We start from the raw sequence: 17,168 nt of genomic DNA, 5'->3' as shown, positions 1-17,168 counted from the left end.
GGATGTTGAATACAGAGCTGCCAGGCTGGAGGAAAGGAGAAGGAGCACAGAGAAGATTCATGGATGTAGTTATGGAGGACCTGCAGAAGGTTGAAGATGTCCAGGATAGGATCAGATGGAGGCAGATGATCCACAGTGGCAACCCCTAAAAAGAGCAGCTAAAAGAAGATTTATTATTCTGCTCATCATCATCGTCATTATTTCTCAACAAACAATTATATTTGTAAACATGGTCATTTTATATGGTTTGTGGTAATAATTTTGGAAAGTTGAACATTTCAAAATTTAAATATCTGTTACAAAAATACTATCCGTAAAAAACGCGTTTTTAAAATATTGTACAAAATGTGGCGTCAGTAAATTTCTGAATAAGATTAAAAAATATTTCAACGGGAAACTCGCCGAAGTAGTTGCCATTACGGCTCTAACGTGTACGCGCTATCCCTGTATCACTGAACTGATGGTTAGAGCCAAAATGGCGAATATTCCTTTAAAAAATAAGCCAATCACATTGGCTTCATTTTCTTCTATCCAATCCAAAACCCCGTAGAGGGCGTGGCATGTGGAACCGGGAGGAGCTGTTTTGGGGTGTTGTGACTCCGTGTAGCCCAGAAATCCTGAGTGGGAGTTGTCGGACCGATTTGTTGTGTGTTTGTCTTGCGTTTCTCAGAGATTATCAACACGCCTGCAGCAGCTATGCCCGGGATAGAGAAGCTACCGATAGAGGAGACGCTGGAGGACAGCCCGCAGGTAACAGCTCTACTCCCCGAGGGCTTCAGCTAAAAGCTAATTCTAGCCACGTCTATAGCTAGGCTAACTGTCTTTGTAGACTGTTTGCCAACATCCATCGGAATGGTGCTAATCGCTAACGGCACAGCTAACCACAGCTTCTCAAGCGGGGTACTTCAGCTATGCAGTGGGATCATAAACTGACTGCTTTATGGATCAGGTGGTGGAAGCTTTCGCCAAGCTGCCAGATGCTAAAATGTCAGATTTAGTGCTGGTTTGCACATAAATCAACGGTTAACCTGCAACTTCCGTAGCCACTTCGCTAATCATTCCTCCCTCTTCCCCAGTAATGGTTATCTGGTCAAACACCAGTGTTGTATTTCTGTTGGTGTCACACCGTGCCCAAAGCTTCAACCGCACTGCTGCAGATGGACAGAAAAACAACTCGAGCAGTGATGTTGTTTCCTGAAAATCTTAGGAATAACACCTGCTGTGACATCACGGATTGAGGTGTGGTCAAAGTGTAGAAACTTACTTGGTTTGAAGCTGCACATACCCAGGATTTACTTACGTTAACAGTCAGGATAATCTGAGTATCAGCTCTCAAAGCACAGGAAAATTCTTGCTGCTCTCTAGCACAAAAACCATTTGCAAGAGCCAAAAGAATTTGCATAACTGTTTTTTCAACCCTGAAAATGTAATGCGGCTATCTCATGTTTCTAAGAAATTATAAGAGCATTAAAATAAGGGAAACTAATTTTGACAAATGCCTGTACTCTGATGGACTGAAACTCAGACATATTCATAATACGAAGATAAAGTTTTGCATGACCTTATTAGATATGTTAAAGTTATAGAGTAGAAAAAAATCAGCTGACTCTATCAGGGTCGGGTGGGAACTTTTCAGATTTGCTGAATCAGGTATGACTCTGGAGTCTTTCCAAAATCTTTTAGTCTATATAACTAATGATTTATGCTTCATCCACTCCTGTCTCTTATTAACTCTCTCTGTGTACATTAGGTGTCAGCTCTGTTATATTTGTAATTTAACAGTGGGAGCTGGAGAGAAAACAGGTTACCGCAGCAGTAAAATCTGATTTACAACAAGGTGAAATACATTCAGGATAATCACACAACAGGTTGCAACCATTCAGCTTTCAGGAAAACAGCCTGAGAGTGTGATTTATTTCTCACAGCGAGTAATGCCTTGAAAAAGACAGGGACCAGCAGGATGTTAAGACACACCTTGAGAGCAGCAGTAGTGCGTGCAGGTGTTTGATTTGCAGAAATGTATGCGGGTGAAGTTTTTGGCACTCGCATAGGAAATTTTCTGGGGCCAAGTAAGCTGAGTATGGTTTCATAAACGGATCATGTAATTAAATCAGCTGCATGATGTTTGTTTGTTTGTTTTTGATGGTTTTTGTTTGCAGACACGGTCTCTGTTGGGAGTTTTTGAGGAGGACACTGCAGCCATCTCCAACTACTGCACACAACTGTATCAGGCCATGCAGAGGATTTATGATGCACAGGTACACATGCACACACACATACACTCACTCACATAAACACAACATCAATAATGTGCTGCTGTTTGGATAGTGTGTGTCTAGCTCTTAGTGCTGCGGATTTGTCTTCCAGAATGAGCTGAGTGCTGCAACACACCTGACCTCCAGACTGCTGAAAGAATATGACAAACAGGTAGGAAATGCCATATTTGTCCCAACCGCAGCACAAGTCTACACACTCAAACACTAGATTATTTTATTATTTTTATTATTATTACAAAGAAGTGCTGGACACTAAATATCTGAAAGCTTCACAAATGAATCACCCTTGAACCAACTGAGATCTCAGTGTGTACATTAAGCTTAGGATCAGGACTTCTTCATAGCCAGCCGGCAATATATAAATGACTAACTTTATGTTGTGCATGGATTGTTTCACACATTCCCTTGGGGAAGTTTGACTTGGCTGAGATACCTCACTATTAACTTGTAACTTGGCTAAACTTCATCAATCCTGTTATATAATAATAAATTTTATTTGTGAGCGCCTTTTTAAAACCCAAACTCACCATACAAAGCATAGAAGACAACTGGTAGTAAGGATAAAAATCAACATTAGACAATAATTGGAGTTAGGGCTGTTCGATATAACGATATATATCGGATGACGATATAAAAACGTCTATCGTTTCATATCGTTTGTTTCGTGGTGTCGCAAAATAAACTGTTTAAGGCAATATTTTTTCATCGTTTTGATGGTCACTGTAGTGGCTATATTCATTTCTTAAAGTTCTCTCTTTTTCTTATATTTTATATAACCACACTACTGACGGACAAGCGCCTGTTTTTATGCGTTGTCGTTAGCAGCAACGACAGTAACAGCATCGCGTGTCCGCTTGTTTATGTTCCACATAAACCTTTCACAAAAAAGCTCAAGATCCTGTTGAGACTTTTCAAAATAAACTGAATCACGTGAAAGAGCAGATTATTTACAGATGAGAATTAAAAAAGAGCTGCCAGGTGCTAAAAAATAAACCTTAGACTCAAACGTTAGAAGAGGCTTTTCCCCGCAGCACGCCGTGTAATAAATACTCACAAAGAAAACGGCGGCCTTTACAACTTATGTCTAAAAATGTATAGTTTCATGCATCGGTTAAAACACTCGACTCCAGCTACATGATGCGCAACTGGAAACACTTCCCGCAAGTCGAGCTGCCCGAGATTCACAGAATTTACAGGAAATGTTACATTTTTGTGATTTATATCGTTATCGGGACAATAGAATTCTTATATCGGCATATGAGATTTTGGTCATATCGCACAGCCCTAATTGGAGTCACTTCTCTGGAGAATCGTTTGAGAGTTGAAAGAATTTGGACTGTTTTTAGTTCCCAGCGGTGCCTCACTATTTGACAGATTTTTGGAAATTAAGGAGGATTCATGCAATTCAAAATACTCCAGAAGCTGTCTGGCCCACTGCTACAGGCCATTCGATCCTTATACAACCGTTGCAAGAGCTTGGTCCGCATAGCCAGCAATAAGTCACACTCGTTCCTGGTGGGCGTTGGACTCTGCCAGGGCTGCCCTTTGTCACTGATTCTTTTCATAATTTTTATGGACAGAATTTCTAGGTTGTAGGCAAGTGGCGAAAGGTTTCCACTTGGGCGGTCTCAGAATCTCGTCTCTTGAGTTGATTTGAGTTTTCTAAAAGTTTTCTTAATTCTGCCGTAATTTCACTTGTGAGATTTCTTTTAAGCTACCCCCATTTCCCTAAGAATGCTCTGCTTTTTTGGAAGTCACTGTTCTGAAAAACATTTTTGGAGCTAGCTTTAAGTGGTCAATTGGGAGAACTGCAGGTTTTGGTACTGCTTGGTGTGGCTTCCCAGTCTTATCACACAAGCCACAGGCCACACAGTATAATAAGAGCCTTGCTGTTATAAAAGCCTATCTTCGTTATACCAATAGACCCTTAAAAAAGGGCAATAAAATACTAAATGTCAGCCTTGTAATACCATCCATTATACTTATCACCCTAACCGTAATACTGTAACAACGAGCCTCTTATCTGTTACTTCACACACATCTGCCTTTACCACACCTCTGTGAAATTTAGAAACAGCTTTGGATCAGCATTATTCAGATTTTTTCTTTACCATAATAGAAAATATTAGCGGTTTTAATAACATCCAGAAATCTATGTGTTAATTTTAGCTGTGTAATGTTTCCTTATTGTTGCTGTTGTTTGCAGCGTTTTCCTCTCGGGGGTGATGATGAGGTGATGAGTTCTACTCTGCAACAGTTTGCAAAAGTCATCGATGAAGTGAGTTAGGTTTGCATGTTTTGATGTCCCAAACAGGCAAATTTGGTGCAGAATAAAAAGAATAAGAAAAACTAGTGTTATATTTGTGTTTGTTCATCTGATTCATGGTTAGGATTTTAACTTCCTCCTTCTCTTCCTCTTTCTAGCTCAGCTCCTGTCATGCTGTCTTGTCCACCCAGCTTGCTGATGCTATGATGTTCCCCATCACTCAGTTTAAAGAGCGAGACCTGAAGGGTAGAAAACACTTTAAGCTCTTTCACCCAGTTTTGAAACTGTTTTAGAGACGTTAATAATGCATAATGCCAATTTTCAGTTTACTAATTTTATTTTGCCATCAACAGTGACACATATTGTAAATTATTTTCTGCATTGCTATGTTAGTTGTTTACTTTCAATATTAATATTTAATATTTATGGTAGTAGAATTAATCTGAAGCAGCAGCCCTTGCTACATAAACAGATGCACTTTGCTCTCTAATGTGAGTTTTTTTTTGTCTCTCCAGAGATCCTTACTCTTAAAGAAGTCTTCCAAATAGCCAGTGATGGTAAGCTGTACCTCATAAACTACAGTCAGTGCACTTTATTGCCTACACATTACGCGTGCATTGCACCTCCAGTCATGAAGGCCCTTCCCATGAAGCCTCTGGCAGGTTTTGTGCTGATATTAATAACAAAGAAGTTTGGGATCTCTGCAGAGTGATTGGGACTTTTACGTGCTCTACCTTTTAGCACATGCCGACCTCGCTCTGTAACTTTATGTGGTCTGCCACATTGTGACGAATTTGCTGTGGTTTAAACACTTCCTGTTTGTAATAATACCACTTACAGCTGATAATAGCATATCTAGGACGGAAGAAATTTCATAACCTGACTTGTTGCCAAGGTGGCTCCTATTAAACTGCTATGCTCAAATAGCAGTGAGCTCTTTAGAATGACCCATTCTTTCACAAATGTTTATAAAACAGTTTGATTTTATACATCTGTGGAAATTGGACAGAAAATTCCTGAATTCAAACATTTAGAGGTGTGGTTCAGTACTTTTATACGACATATACTTTATGTCTAGATAAATCACACATGAGCAATATAAAGCCATCTGTTTCTGACCCACAGTGTTTGAAAATTAGCGTAAGAGGAAGTATATTTCTTGGGCAGTCACTGCAGTGAGACTTTACTGCTGTTTAATTCAGGCAATGCAGCAGTTCATATCATACAGTTGACAAGACTTATATAAATGTTCATTTAACATTTAGTAGTTTCATTTAACCTCTAACCATGTTTCCATTTGATCTTGGCAGTATGGCCCTCTGGAGGGGAAAAAAGTTGCCGACACATGAGATTAAGTTTTTATCCTACTTCACAGAAATTCCCCAGTTTTTCATACTGGTTTTCAGTCAGTCAGATATTTTGTATATAATTAAACAATACTATTATGTAGTAAACCTTCATGTCTGTCCTTAACTATGGATATATCTCGTGTTATCACTCCCCAAACAACACTGCAGCAGTTGAACTCTGTATATCAGAGTGCTTTCATCTCAGCTTTCATTTAAATCTTTTGTGATCTAGTAAATACTTAACTTTGGATCTTAAATTTTAGGCCCATATATAAAAGAAAAATTATTGAAATGATACAGATAGAAGCTAAATTACTTGCAATTGTGAAATTTAGTTTGTTTAGGTATTTTTAGTGTGCATTTCAGGCAGTTTCAGGTTTTCTAACTATTAAGAGGGCAAGATATATTTTACTATTAAAAATCTTTTCTGTGTCTCTGTGTGCAGATCACGACGTGGCGATTAACAGATACAGTCGCTTATCCAAAAGGAGGGAGAACGACAAGGTAACAGCTTTTAGGTTTACCATTCATGACTTCATACCTCAAACTATACATTGACTTTCGTGGTAATGGTTTTATTTTACATATCCGTAAATGGTAAATCATAGTCTGGAAAGTTTTCTATTTAACTGTAAAAACATCCACAGTTAGATGGATAGAAGCTGATAAGAAGAAGCTGCTTTTATGATTTAAATACAGCTGCAGGAGTCTGTGGATAATTTTCATATTTTGCATGTTCAGCACACTCATTGTGCTTTTTCAAAAAGACATATTGGTATGAACTTGGAACTGAAAGACCTAAATGCTTCCTCTGTTTTCCCTCAAACTTCCAAATCACTGAAGTTTATTCATTAAATTAGTAATTTTTGGTCATACCAGCAAATCTGTCATTTTTGGTCTCTATTTTGGTTTCTATAAAAATAATTTTACAGAATCTGCTGTATTTAAAAAAAAAAAACAACAGCAAAAACTCCTCAGTAGTATTTTTATTAAACTTACAGGAAGTGATGACTGTGTGGAAATGCAGCTGCAATGATAGATGGGGTTGGGTTGTTTTAAAAAGTCTCTCATCAAGTTTCACATTCCTGAAAGCAGCAGCTTCCTAGATGATTATCAAGACCAAATGATATTATGCGAGTGAATAATGTTATCTTGCTTTTTACTGAAATAAGAGTCTCTTGTTTTGCAGTTACGGGCAGAGGTGGTGGAGGATGTCTACACCTCCCGCAAGAAACAACACCAGACAATGATGCACTACTTCTGCTCACTGAACACTCTGCAGTACAAGAAGAAGACAGCTCTGCTGGAGCCACTGCTGGGATACATGCAGGCACAGGTGTGCACGCCTTTACTGCAGAGTAATTCAGTTCACATATATAAACTTCAGGAAAATCAGGCTCAGGAAGGGGCAGCCATCTGCTGCAACCGGTTGGGGTGATGAGAGAGAGATGGGACTAGTGCACCTCAAAAATCCAACATTAGGTCTTAACCAAACGTTAACTGGATTCCATATCTGACTCAGGTCTGAAATTCTTTCCCCCCACAAAAAGCCTGAACAGTGTGAAATACACATCAAATCTTTAACTTGGCAAAATGTTAATCCCCCTGCTTGATTCTGGGAATTTTGGAAACAGCTTTGAAATTCTTTGGTAATCCTGCAAAACAATTCTGACAGACATTTTAAGCCTGACTGCTGAACTTTTATGTGAATAAATTAAGTTTGATTTCATTGAAGTTTTTGCACTATCAGTGCAGGCTGTGTATTTTGGAGCACACAGTTTCATGTCAGGTGATATTCACACACACATGCGCACTGACACATTGTAATCAGGCTTGAATAGGGGAGGACCTGTAGCAACAAAGGTCAAGTAGTCTAAAACACGTGGGAAGCATCCAAGAATAGTTTATAACAGGAAAGAAACTCGATGGAAAACACTTTGAGCTCAGAGAAGGATGTGAAGGAAAATTTAAAGAAAAGGAAAAGATTGTGGTGCTCTTAGAGTCAGACTTTTTAATCTGATGGTGGATGTTGTTGATGTGGGTCTTAAACTAAAATGCCCCAAATATGGACTAAAAGAAAGTGCATTTTACATGTGGCATAGGTACTCATTTTGTTTCCTTAATTTTCACGAAGAATGGTTCAGTGTATCCTTTGCTAAAGGAGGTAACAAAGGAAGCACTAAGAGGTGAGCTCTTATTGTGGTGACCACACACACACTTCCAGGTAACTTCACTCAGTTAGGAATTCTGAAAACTGATGTCATCCACAGCCGGTGAATGAGGGCAAGAACAAACATGGTTTGCCTTTACTGCCAGAAGGGGGAGACAGAGTTTCTGCAAAGGAGATTTAATACCAAAACAGTGTGAAAAGATGCAGAAAACTGTGAATGTTTTGAATATGGGATAGTGTGGTATTTAAGTCCTGCTGAAATCATTGTAGAAGCTAGTTTTTGCTGCATTTTGTAAACGTCCATCCATTCTCTGCCGCTTCTCAGCTGTCTTAGGGCAAGAGGCATGGTACACCCTGGACAGGTCACATAGACCATTCACACTCACATCACACGGGGAGAACATGCAAACTTCACAAAGAAAGACCGCAGCCTCATGGTGGAATTGAACTCAGCACCTTCTTGCTGTGAGGCAATAGTGCTAACCACTGTGCTGCCCCCCGTTTTGTAAACAGTCATAGCAAAATAGATGCTGTAAGATTAATATTTCTTTGTAGCTTTAATCATGCAATGCTACAATTTGTCATCAAATATTCATTGAACGGTCTTACAGCTTTGGAAAATTTGATATCAGATAACTACATGTGAGTCCCTCAGAACACAACATAAACTGCTCACTGGTAGCAGAGAGAAACCTCAGACTGCTACAGTGCAAAGGAAAGTGACTGTTAGACGAGTCACATTTATTTGAAGTCAGCTCTGAAGTGACCAACCTGTTTTTGTTCTCCTCAGATCAGTTTCTTTAAGCTGGGGTCAGAAAATCTCACCCAGCAGTGGGAAGAGTTCCTGGGAACTATAGGAACCAGTGTCCAGAAGTAAGAACTCCTTCATCCCCAAACTGTTAATTAATTGTGGAGACACATGGAGACATGAAGATTTTAGCAATGAGTGACAATGAACATGTGAATGTATGTATAGTGTACGCCGGGAAATGGAGGAGGAGGTGGGGCAGATGCAACAGACCATCCAGGAGATGGAGAGGGCTTGTGATGCCCTTTATGCACCATGTGACCCCGACCCCACCCACTCACCTGTGTGTCGCAACCTGACCAGGAAGCAGGGCTACCTGTACATCCGGAAGTAAGCCACAGGACGACTTCAGTGTTTTATTTCTTAGTGAGCTTTAATCCTGTTTCACCTACAGACCCAGAACAGTGTTTACATTGTGCATCTCTTATTGGGGTGACTGTAGCTCAGGAGGTAAAGGGGGTCATCTGCTAATTGGAAGGTTGGTGGTTTGATCCCTGACTGTAAACACTGTGAAATCCTTTTTGTGTCTTTGCTATCTCACAGTAAGACTGGGCTAGTGTCATCATCCTGGGAGCGACAGTACTTCTTTACACAGGGTGGAAACCTGATGCAACAGGGCCGGGGAGAGGTGGCGGGCGGGCTGGTCACAGACCTTGACAACTCCTCCGTCATGGCCGTTGACTGTGACGACCGCCGATTCTGCTTTCAGGTCACTTCCTTTGATGGGAAAAAGTGAGAGGTCCTTTTTTATATTTCTCTTCTCATATGTGCCCAGCCCCGTCCCTTTTTTGTAATTCTTAGGTTAAAATAAAAATAATTTTCTTCTCTTTATTATGTCAGAGTGGTGACGCTGCAGGCGGAGAGCAGGAAGGAATGCGAGGAGGTAAAATACTCTAACTTTATGAAGCCTCCTTTGAGTTTGCTGCTGTTTTCTGATGTTGTCTCTCTCCAATAGTGGATCTCCACCATCAACAACATCTCAAGGAGGATCTACCTGAGTGAAAATGCAGAGGTTTGTGTCTGCTTCCTTCTTCTATCGACTTTCATGTTGCTTACCGTTCACTGTCGTATACCTTTGGCAGCTATTTTAGTTGTAGTCTAGCCAAGGAAGTATGTGTTGTAAAATATCAGCATCAATATTGTGAGATAGTGCAGAAGACCTTAAACTCTTTGCATGGGAGATTATAGATTTTCTGAGGAAACTACTTTGATTTGACTATTTGGCACAAGGTACTGGTAATGAAGATCTGATCTAATATCTGTCTTCCCACAAGGTTTTTGTAATTGTGCGACAGTACACCAATGCACAATTTCTAGACTTCAAGCAGGCTTCAATAATAAATCACAGTAGCTTGGCACGTACAGAAGCAAAAACCTCTCTATTAGAAACCAGATGATCACAGTAATTCCTAGTTACTTCTTGTTGGCAGGAGCTTGCAGCCAGAGTGAACCAATCCGCTCTTGAAGCCGTGACACCATCACCGTCCTTTCAGCAGAGACACGAGAGCATGAGACCCACCAGGTAGGAGTGTGTGTGGGTGAGTGGGTTGTCAAACTAGTTTGAGTTTTAGACTGGGTATTTCTACCTGTCCTCTCTGTTTGAGGGTTCAGATTTTTTCAAAATTAGGTTTAGGTAAGAGTAATGATTACCAACACCCTCACAACCTGCTGTCGGCTTCCATGATTTGTTGAAGTAGGGCCGCAGGTGGTCCAGATTTCATTACGGAGCCTTGTCATCATCCTCTTTCTCTCCCTCTCTCGCTCTCTCTCTTTGTCTCCCATCCAGTAAGGGGCGAACGGGTCGAGCGAGCAGCATCAGCTCCGTGGGCTCCGAGCCATCGCCTGCTCTTTCTGTGCTCTCACTGGATGCACTGGTTGCCCCAGAAACACCCATCCAGTTTGACATAATTTCCCCCGTCAGTGAGGAGAACTCAGGACAAAGCAAAACAGCACCGCAGTCCAGCAGGTACGTGTCTGTCAGGGAAAATGATGAATCACTGTTTAACTTTCCAGCATGTGTTTCACAAACTAGCCGGCATCATAACGTGGCGATACCGCCTGACTGCGCAGCACCATCTGCTCAGATTTGAAGGTTGTGTGCTGCATGTGCTGCAGACAGTGCTTGTGAACATTAGAGTTCAAGCAGCTCTGCCTATATCTACTGTTTACATGGTCTGTGAAGCATGCAATGACAGAACAAAAAGCAAGCTAACTAAACTAATAATGTGAAGACAGATATATCTGAAGCTATGAAAATATGACTGTTTTGTGTGTTTATGTGCTTCTCTGCAGGAGAAGTAATCCATTTGGGGAGTCAGGAGAGAGCACAGCAGAAGACAGTGAAGGTACTCATGTCTGTCTGTCTCGACTATTTTATCAATATTCATTCATTTATTTATTTATTTACATACGTCTTTATCTTCTAAATGACATTTACGACTATGCAGAGGTCATGTTAATGTTATAACTGGGATTCTGACAAGATTGTATTCAGGATAATAACTCATGTAGAAAAAAGGTTTAAACTGCATATTTATTTAGATTATAATGGGTTTTATTATTTCCATTATTATCCATAATTACAACCAGTTTAAAATAATTTAAAGTGATTTAATTATTAGAAAAGTACATTTAAACCACCAAAGAATCAGCTTTTACGCAACTCGAGTGGAACCACAGCCATACATGAAGTATGTTTTGTTTTTTTCTGGTTTTTGTGCTGCGTAGACTCGATCCTCCACCAGCTCTTTATCGTTCGCTTCCTGGGCTCCATGGAGGTGAAGACTGCCGAGTCAGTGGATGTCATCTCTGAGACCATGAGGCAGATCCTGGCTGCCAGAGCCATCCACAACATCTTCAGGATGACCGAGTCCCACCTGCTGGTCACCTGCGACTGCCTCAAGTAGGAACTGCAGTGATCATTATGAGCGTGTTGGATGAAGCCGATGTTTGTTGTGTGACTAACTTCTTTTTGCAAAGCAAGCATGAGCCACAGGAACCACATTCAACAAAAGATAAAATAAAATGCCAGCTTGAAATAAATGGCAATTATCCTCTTATATTAAAATAGGTCTTTTATTTTTCAGGCTAATTGATCCTCAGACACAAGTGACGCGACTCAGGGTACGGTGACCGCAGTTTCTCCAGTTTTGTCTTGTTTCTAAGATTTGAGTTGTGTCACTTTTGTCTTTGCTAACTGGCATCCCGCTGTGTCTTGCTGCAGTTCCCTCTCTCCACTGTGGTGCAGTGTTTGTCCCATCAGGACAACAAGAGGCTGTTTGGTTTTGTTCTGCAGTCGGCGAGCGGGCGGAGCGACAGCCGAGCCATGTGCTACATCTTTGAATCCAACAACGATGGAGAGAAGGTTGTGTGTCCGTTTATCTGTTTGGCTGGCGGTGTAACACATCCTTCTTTCTGTCTGATCGTCTGTCTTCTTTATGCTTTTCAGATCTGTGACAGCATCGGTCTGGCCAAGCAGATTGCCTTGCACTCGGAGATGGTGAGACTGTAACCGGGGGTCATTCATGTGTTGCTGTGGATGTTTACGCTCGTTTTCTTATTGTTGCTCTTGTGATGCAGGACCGTAAAGCGGTGGAGAAGAAAAAGGAGGAGGATAAGGCCAAAGAGAAACAGAAGGAGGAACTGAGCAAGCAAAGACAGATCGAGAAGGTGATTTTTTTTTACCTTTCAACACAAACCTTGCATTATTCCCGTGTTATAACGAATGTGCAGAGTATGCCGAGCAGCCAGGGGGTGTTTTTAGTCTGTAATACAATGTAAACATGTGTTATGACCCCATCATCACCACTTTAATTGATTAGTCTGTGAATTTGTTGGACTTTGGGGTTTATCACTTAAAGACATTTTTGCTTTGTCTGACTTAAATGAATGAAAACATTATGTATTTACACTGCTGTGCAAAAGTCTCAGCCACCATTTTTTTTCTTTGTAGTTTGCATCCATGGAGCCAATTTTAACTCTTTACCCCTTGGAGTTACCCTTCAAGTGGTTCTTTTGTATTGGTCGTCAAACCACATAAACTTGTAATTAAGGGTACTGTGGCGGTTGTCAGATGTCATCTTTATAGTTCACTGTGCTTTTTTTGAAGGTCATTCAAGTCTTTTTCCACGCATTCTCAGTCCAGGTCTTACACTTGCCCCATTAAAAGCTCCATCTGCCACCAAATGCTGAAAACAACACCATGCGCAAGAAAAAGTTCACTCTTCTTCTCTTGACTGACTTGCAGGATCTGGAGGAGCAGAGCCGCTTGATCGCTGCATCAAGTCGCCCGGCCAACCCGCCTGGTTCTGACGGACAGTTCCTAGTGCTTAGCAACAGCCAGTCAGAGGACAGTGACGCTGGAGAGGAGGGGAAGAAGAAGGGTGAGTCTGAAGCTTAACGACACTCAGAGGATGCATGTTTTACCTCCCAGGCGAGTCCCAGCTGGTAAAATCGAGACCACAGCTCAGGAATCAGAGGAGGGGAACACCACCCGCCCACCTATCCGCCCGCCCGGACTGCCTGGATCTGAAAAACATGTGCTTCCTCTGTGCAGGACTCTGAAGCTTGTGATGGAGGCCTGTCACTCTGAAATGGAGGATAAATCTAACGCACCCTCACTGTAAAAGGGAGGGAAGTAGGTGAGGAAACGCCTCATCCAGGACTCGTGTTTTATTCTGTGTTAAAAAAAACAAACAAACAAACAAAGGAAAAAAAAAATGCTGCTTTTATACCGGCTCCACTTTCAAGAAGAGACATGAATATAGATTAACCTCTAAGTTTCTGTTTTTATGTTTATTTTATAAGAAGAGCTAACAAAAATATGGAAGACGTAAAACAAAATGTGAGAAGAATATTGAACCTGGGTCTGTCGGTACCGGCTCTTGCATGAGTGCACTTTGAGAGGAAGTGATGGTTTCTTTACCCATGATGAAGGTCCCAGAGGGCAACAGGACACCTCATCCACTTTCTCCATCAGTGTTGTTGATTTTTAAAAAAAAAAAAAGAGGTCAGCTGATGATCTGAAACACAAATAGAAGATAGAAAGAGAGCCTGAGTCTTATTTTGAAAAGGTCATTTAAGGATTCCTTCCTTCCTTCCTTCCTTCCTTCCTTCCTTCCTTCCTTCCTTCCACTGGCTTCATTTCAGCACATCACAGTAGGTCTTCACTGATTAGTCAATTAATTGATCAATAGAAAATTAATTTTTAGTAACTGCTAACCAGCTGATTTTTCCAACAGCGTGTTCAATTTATTAATATTGTTAGATGTTATTTAGCTGCAGAAGAATGTGGCTAGATTGTTCAGACGCTGTTTAGACCAGGGGTGGAAAACTTATATTCTTTAACATTAAGTATATTTTTCTTTTTATGGAAACAGACATATGTAAACAACAGTTAGACCCTTAATGCTGATCAATTGACAGTAATGTTAATATAACTGTTAAGTGAAGTTTAAATCAACCCACTAAAGGGACATCTTACAGTCCACTGCAGCTCCATGTTTTTAATCTTGGACTTGAGTTGTGATTCACGGTTCAGAATCATCTGTATTTCTCTTATACTGGACCTTGATTAAGCGTTTCACTGTAGCTATTGGTTTTTTTTTTCTGGCATGCCTCACCTATAAATATATTCAAAGCTACACTTTAATGAGAATAATGGTCAGTTTTGGTCTGTTTGTCTGTTTTGGGGGTTTTTGGTGTATTTTTCCCACAAATATCACTTTAATCTTACTTAGTTACCTTGCATATTCCTCCTACAGTGGTTTAATCCTCCACTGACAGGGCCTGCCTCACTCTTTCAAAAACCACTAACAAAAGCCAGCTTTCTTCTGATTGGCTGCACTTTGGAAACAGAAAGTTTGAATAGCAGATAATAGATAATAATAATAATAATAATAATAGATTAACTTTAGAGATGTGTAACTCAAAACCTCCCGATTAAAAATTCAAATTTCGTAAGCCATCCAGTGGGCTGATATTGCCCCTTAGATTATATGTTTGACACCCCTGGTATAGACCAAATGCAAAAATGAAAAATATTTGGCCTTAAGTGTGCTTGAGCTTTTACTGATAGTACCTGAAAGCAGCGGCTGAATGAAAGGTTCAAAGGGAAAAATTCATCCTGTAAGTTTTCAGACTTTCTTGTCTTTCCATGATTTGGTCTTTGCTCGCTGACAGTGAAGATTGCTGCTTTGAGCACCACAAAGTGAGTTTACATTAGTTACATTATATTCAAGAAATGATGGATTATACACCAAAATGATCTATTTGATAAATGGCACTACAAGATAGAAGAAAAACGTGTACGTTTGACTTGACCACTGCCTTTTAAAGATAAAAAGTCAGCATACTTTCAACTACCTGCGCTCACTTTGTGCTTATATTTGATGGTTGAAAGTTTGAAGGATGGTGGGGGTTTTGTTTGTTTTGTTTTTTTAGTTTTTGTATTCAGACACCTTTGGATTTGACTCCCTGACATGAGAGACCTATGTTGTGATTGTTACCTGCTGAGAAAATTTAGACCACTTAAATTACACCTGTCATTTTACTTATCCTGAATACAACTTTACTTTTGTTCCTTTTGGTTCAAAGCTGAGCTCCAGGTGGATCTAAGGTCCACTTCATCAACTTTCAGGTGCCAATATTAAAGGAAAAATCTGCTTTTATTTTTATTTTTAAGTCTAATTAAAGAAGCCACAAATTTCAGTTTACTTAAAGGGTCTGTAAGGGTCTGTAGAATGAAGGTAAAAATTTTCATGGCTTCATTAAATATGAAGAAGTTATTTTAACTTAAAAAAAAAATCAGCTGAGTGTGAGGAAGTCAGCTGGGAGCTAATTTTACATGGTGACTCGGGATGACGTTAACACGGCCACATGAACTCATTATACTGGTTACTAAAGGTATCTGCTTAAGATAGAGGAAGTGCTAAATCCACAGTCCTCAACAGCATGATTAAATGTGTTTTGTGCACTAAAAAGACTTCATCTTTGGAGGATGCCCATTTCAATCTTAAAATGCAGGAGCCTCGTATTTGCTCGTGTTAAATATTGGAGTGTAATTTTGTACAGATTTTACAGCAAAAACACAACCAGTATGAACATAAATATGAAAATTTGATTTAAACCAGAAAAAAAATCTATTTAAACCAGACTTGGAAAAATTCTGAATTTGACTTTTTTTTTCTTCCGTATTTATTAGTGAAGCCATATCATGCCATAATCAGTCCAGTATTCCAGCATTTCAAGCTGTTCGTATGCAGTGTTTGTATGTGTGTGTTAGCGTGCTGTAAGGGTCGGAGCCCATGTAAATGAAAGCAGAGTTTGCATGACAGTAACACTTGTTAATAAGCTCTCGTACCAATTAACCGTGAAGATTTAAGGCCACGTCAGTGAGCCAAAGATGCTTTTCTCTCCTCTCTCGGGGCCGTTCCGGGTGTGAATTGCTGGTCTGACATTTGCAAAGTTGGAGGTCTGTTTAAATAAATAAATAAATAAATAAAAGGGAGAAAGCACAAATTTCCCTCAAACTGAAAAGAGAACATGGCTTTCTGTTTTCATAAAAGAAAAACACTAGACTTTAAGCTCCTCTGATACAGTGTTGAAAAACCAATAACCACCTGTGTGTCATAAAAAACAGACTCCATCTTCTTTCACATTGCCTGCTGAGTCCGTTTCTTCTAATGTCTTAATATTTACCAGGCATGCATACGTTGGGGCCTTTTATGTTCATCGCACATTTATTCATTAACTTGCATTTCATTTCCAGAGTGATTCACTCATTTAAGTTTCATTTTCTTCATGTAGAGATGAAAGAGGCCACAGACACACCTCTCCGTTTGTGGGAGGTTAAAGTAGTGGAGATGTTTCTAAAAAGCCGAAATCAACAGTTACTGAAGATGATTTTATTTTTATTTTAGTTTTTTGGGACACGTGGGGGTGAGATATTGCTTTCTTGTTTTTGCTGTAACCAAGTGAAAGGCTCGTGTTGACAGAGCTGCACTTTACAGACGAAGTAAACACGACAGGATCGCTGATGTTGAGCTGTAAATATGTTTCAGTGATTGATGTTCCCGTGTCATGATTAACAAAAAAAGGCTTTACGGTGATAATAAAGCACTAACTCCATCCGCCTGACTCAGTCTGCTCTTGTTTTCACTTCAAGCAAAACTTCACCAGCAGCACGAGCTTCAGACAAGGAACATTTAGACAAAGATTAAAAAGATTTGTCAGTTTTATTTATGTTTGTGCCGGCTATGACACAGTGGTGGTGCGGTGAGCTATCCCGCTAGACCAAATG

At 40.1% G+C, this 17,168-nt stretch overlaps 1 protein-coding gene across 2 annotated transcripts; it reads left to right on the top strand.

Moving 5' to 3' along the window:
• Positions 1–543: 543 nt before the first annotated feature.
• appl1 (adaptor protein, phosphotyrosine interaction, PH domain and leucine zipper containing 1) lies at positions 544–16,998 on the top strand. Of its 2 annotated transcripts, XM_085159794.1 has the most exons (23): positions 544–750; positions 2,160–2,258; positions 2,368–2,427; positions 4,483–4,554; positions 4,701–4,788; positions 5,058–5,099; positions 6,337–6,395; positions 7,081–7,227; positions 8,852–8,934; positions 9,038–9,199; positions 9,413–9,601; positions 9,710–9,752; positions 9,825–9,881; positions 10,300–10,391; positions 10,656–10,835; positions 11,162–11,214; positions 11,597–11,771; positions 11,956–11,992; positions 12,093–12,233; positions 12,318–12,368; positions 12,449–12,538; positions 13,116–13,251; positions 13,425–16,998. In XM_085159794.1, the coding sequence occupies exons 1-23, from the start codon at positions 697–699 to the stop codon at positions 13,430–13,432; spliced, it is 2,118 nt and encodes a 705-aa protein (XP_085015920.1). In that variant the 5' UTR covers positions 544–696; the 3' UTR covers positions 13,433–16,998. The 2 variants fall into 2 exon arrangements, with proteins under 2 accessions (XP_085015920.1, XP_085015918.1); XM_085159792.1 differs by having other exon boundaries at positions 13,116–16,998.
• The last annotated feature ends 170 nt before the right edge of the window (positions 16,999–17,168 follow it).

The sequence above is a fragment of the Neolamprologus multifasciatus genome, chromosome 5, assembly GCF_963576455.1.
Source record: "Neolamprologus multifasciatus chromosome 5, fNeoMul1.2, whole genome shotgun sequence".
Lineage (NCBI taxonomy): Eukaryota > Metazoa > Chordata > Actinopteri > Cichliformes > Cichlidae > Neolamprologus > Neolamprologus multifasciatus.
Note: the sequence above shows the minus strand (reverse complement) of the source record. Positions and strands in the feature narration are given on the sequence as shown.

What these genes read in the sequence shown, in the direction of transcription:
- appl1 (XM_085159792.1), top strand. Translation starts at nt 697, where the DNA reads ATGCCCGGGATAGAGAAGCTACCGATAGAGGAGACGCTGGAGGACAGC. An exon ending in TGGGATACATGCAGGCACAG is followed by an intron (nt 7,228 to 8,851) that starts GTGTGCACGCCT and finishes TGTTCTCCTCAG; the next exon opens with ATCAGTTTCTTTAAGCTGGG. An exon ending in CACAGCAGAAGACAGTGAAG is followed by an intron (nt 11,215 to 11,596) that starts GTACTCATGTCT and finishes TGTGCTGCGTAG; the next exon opens with ACTCGATCCTCCACCAGCTC.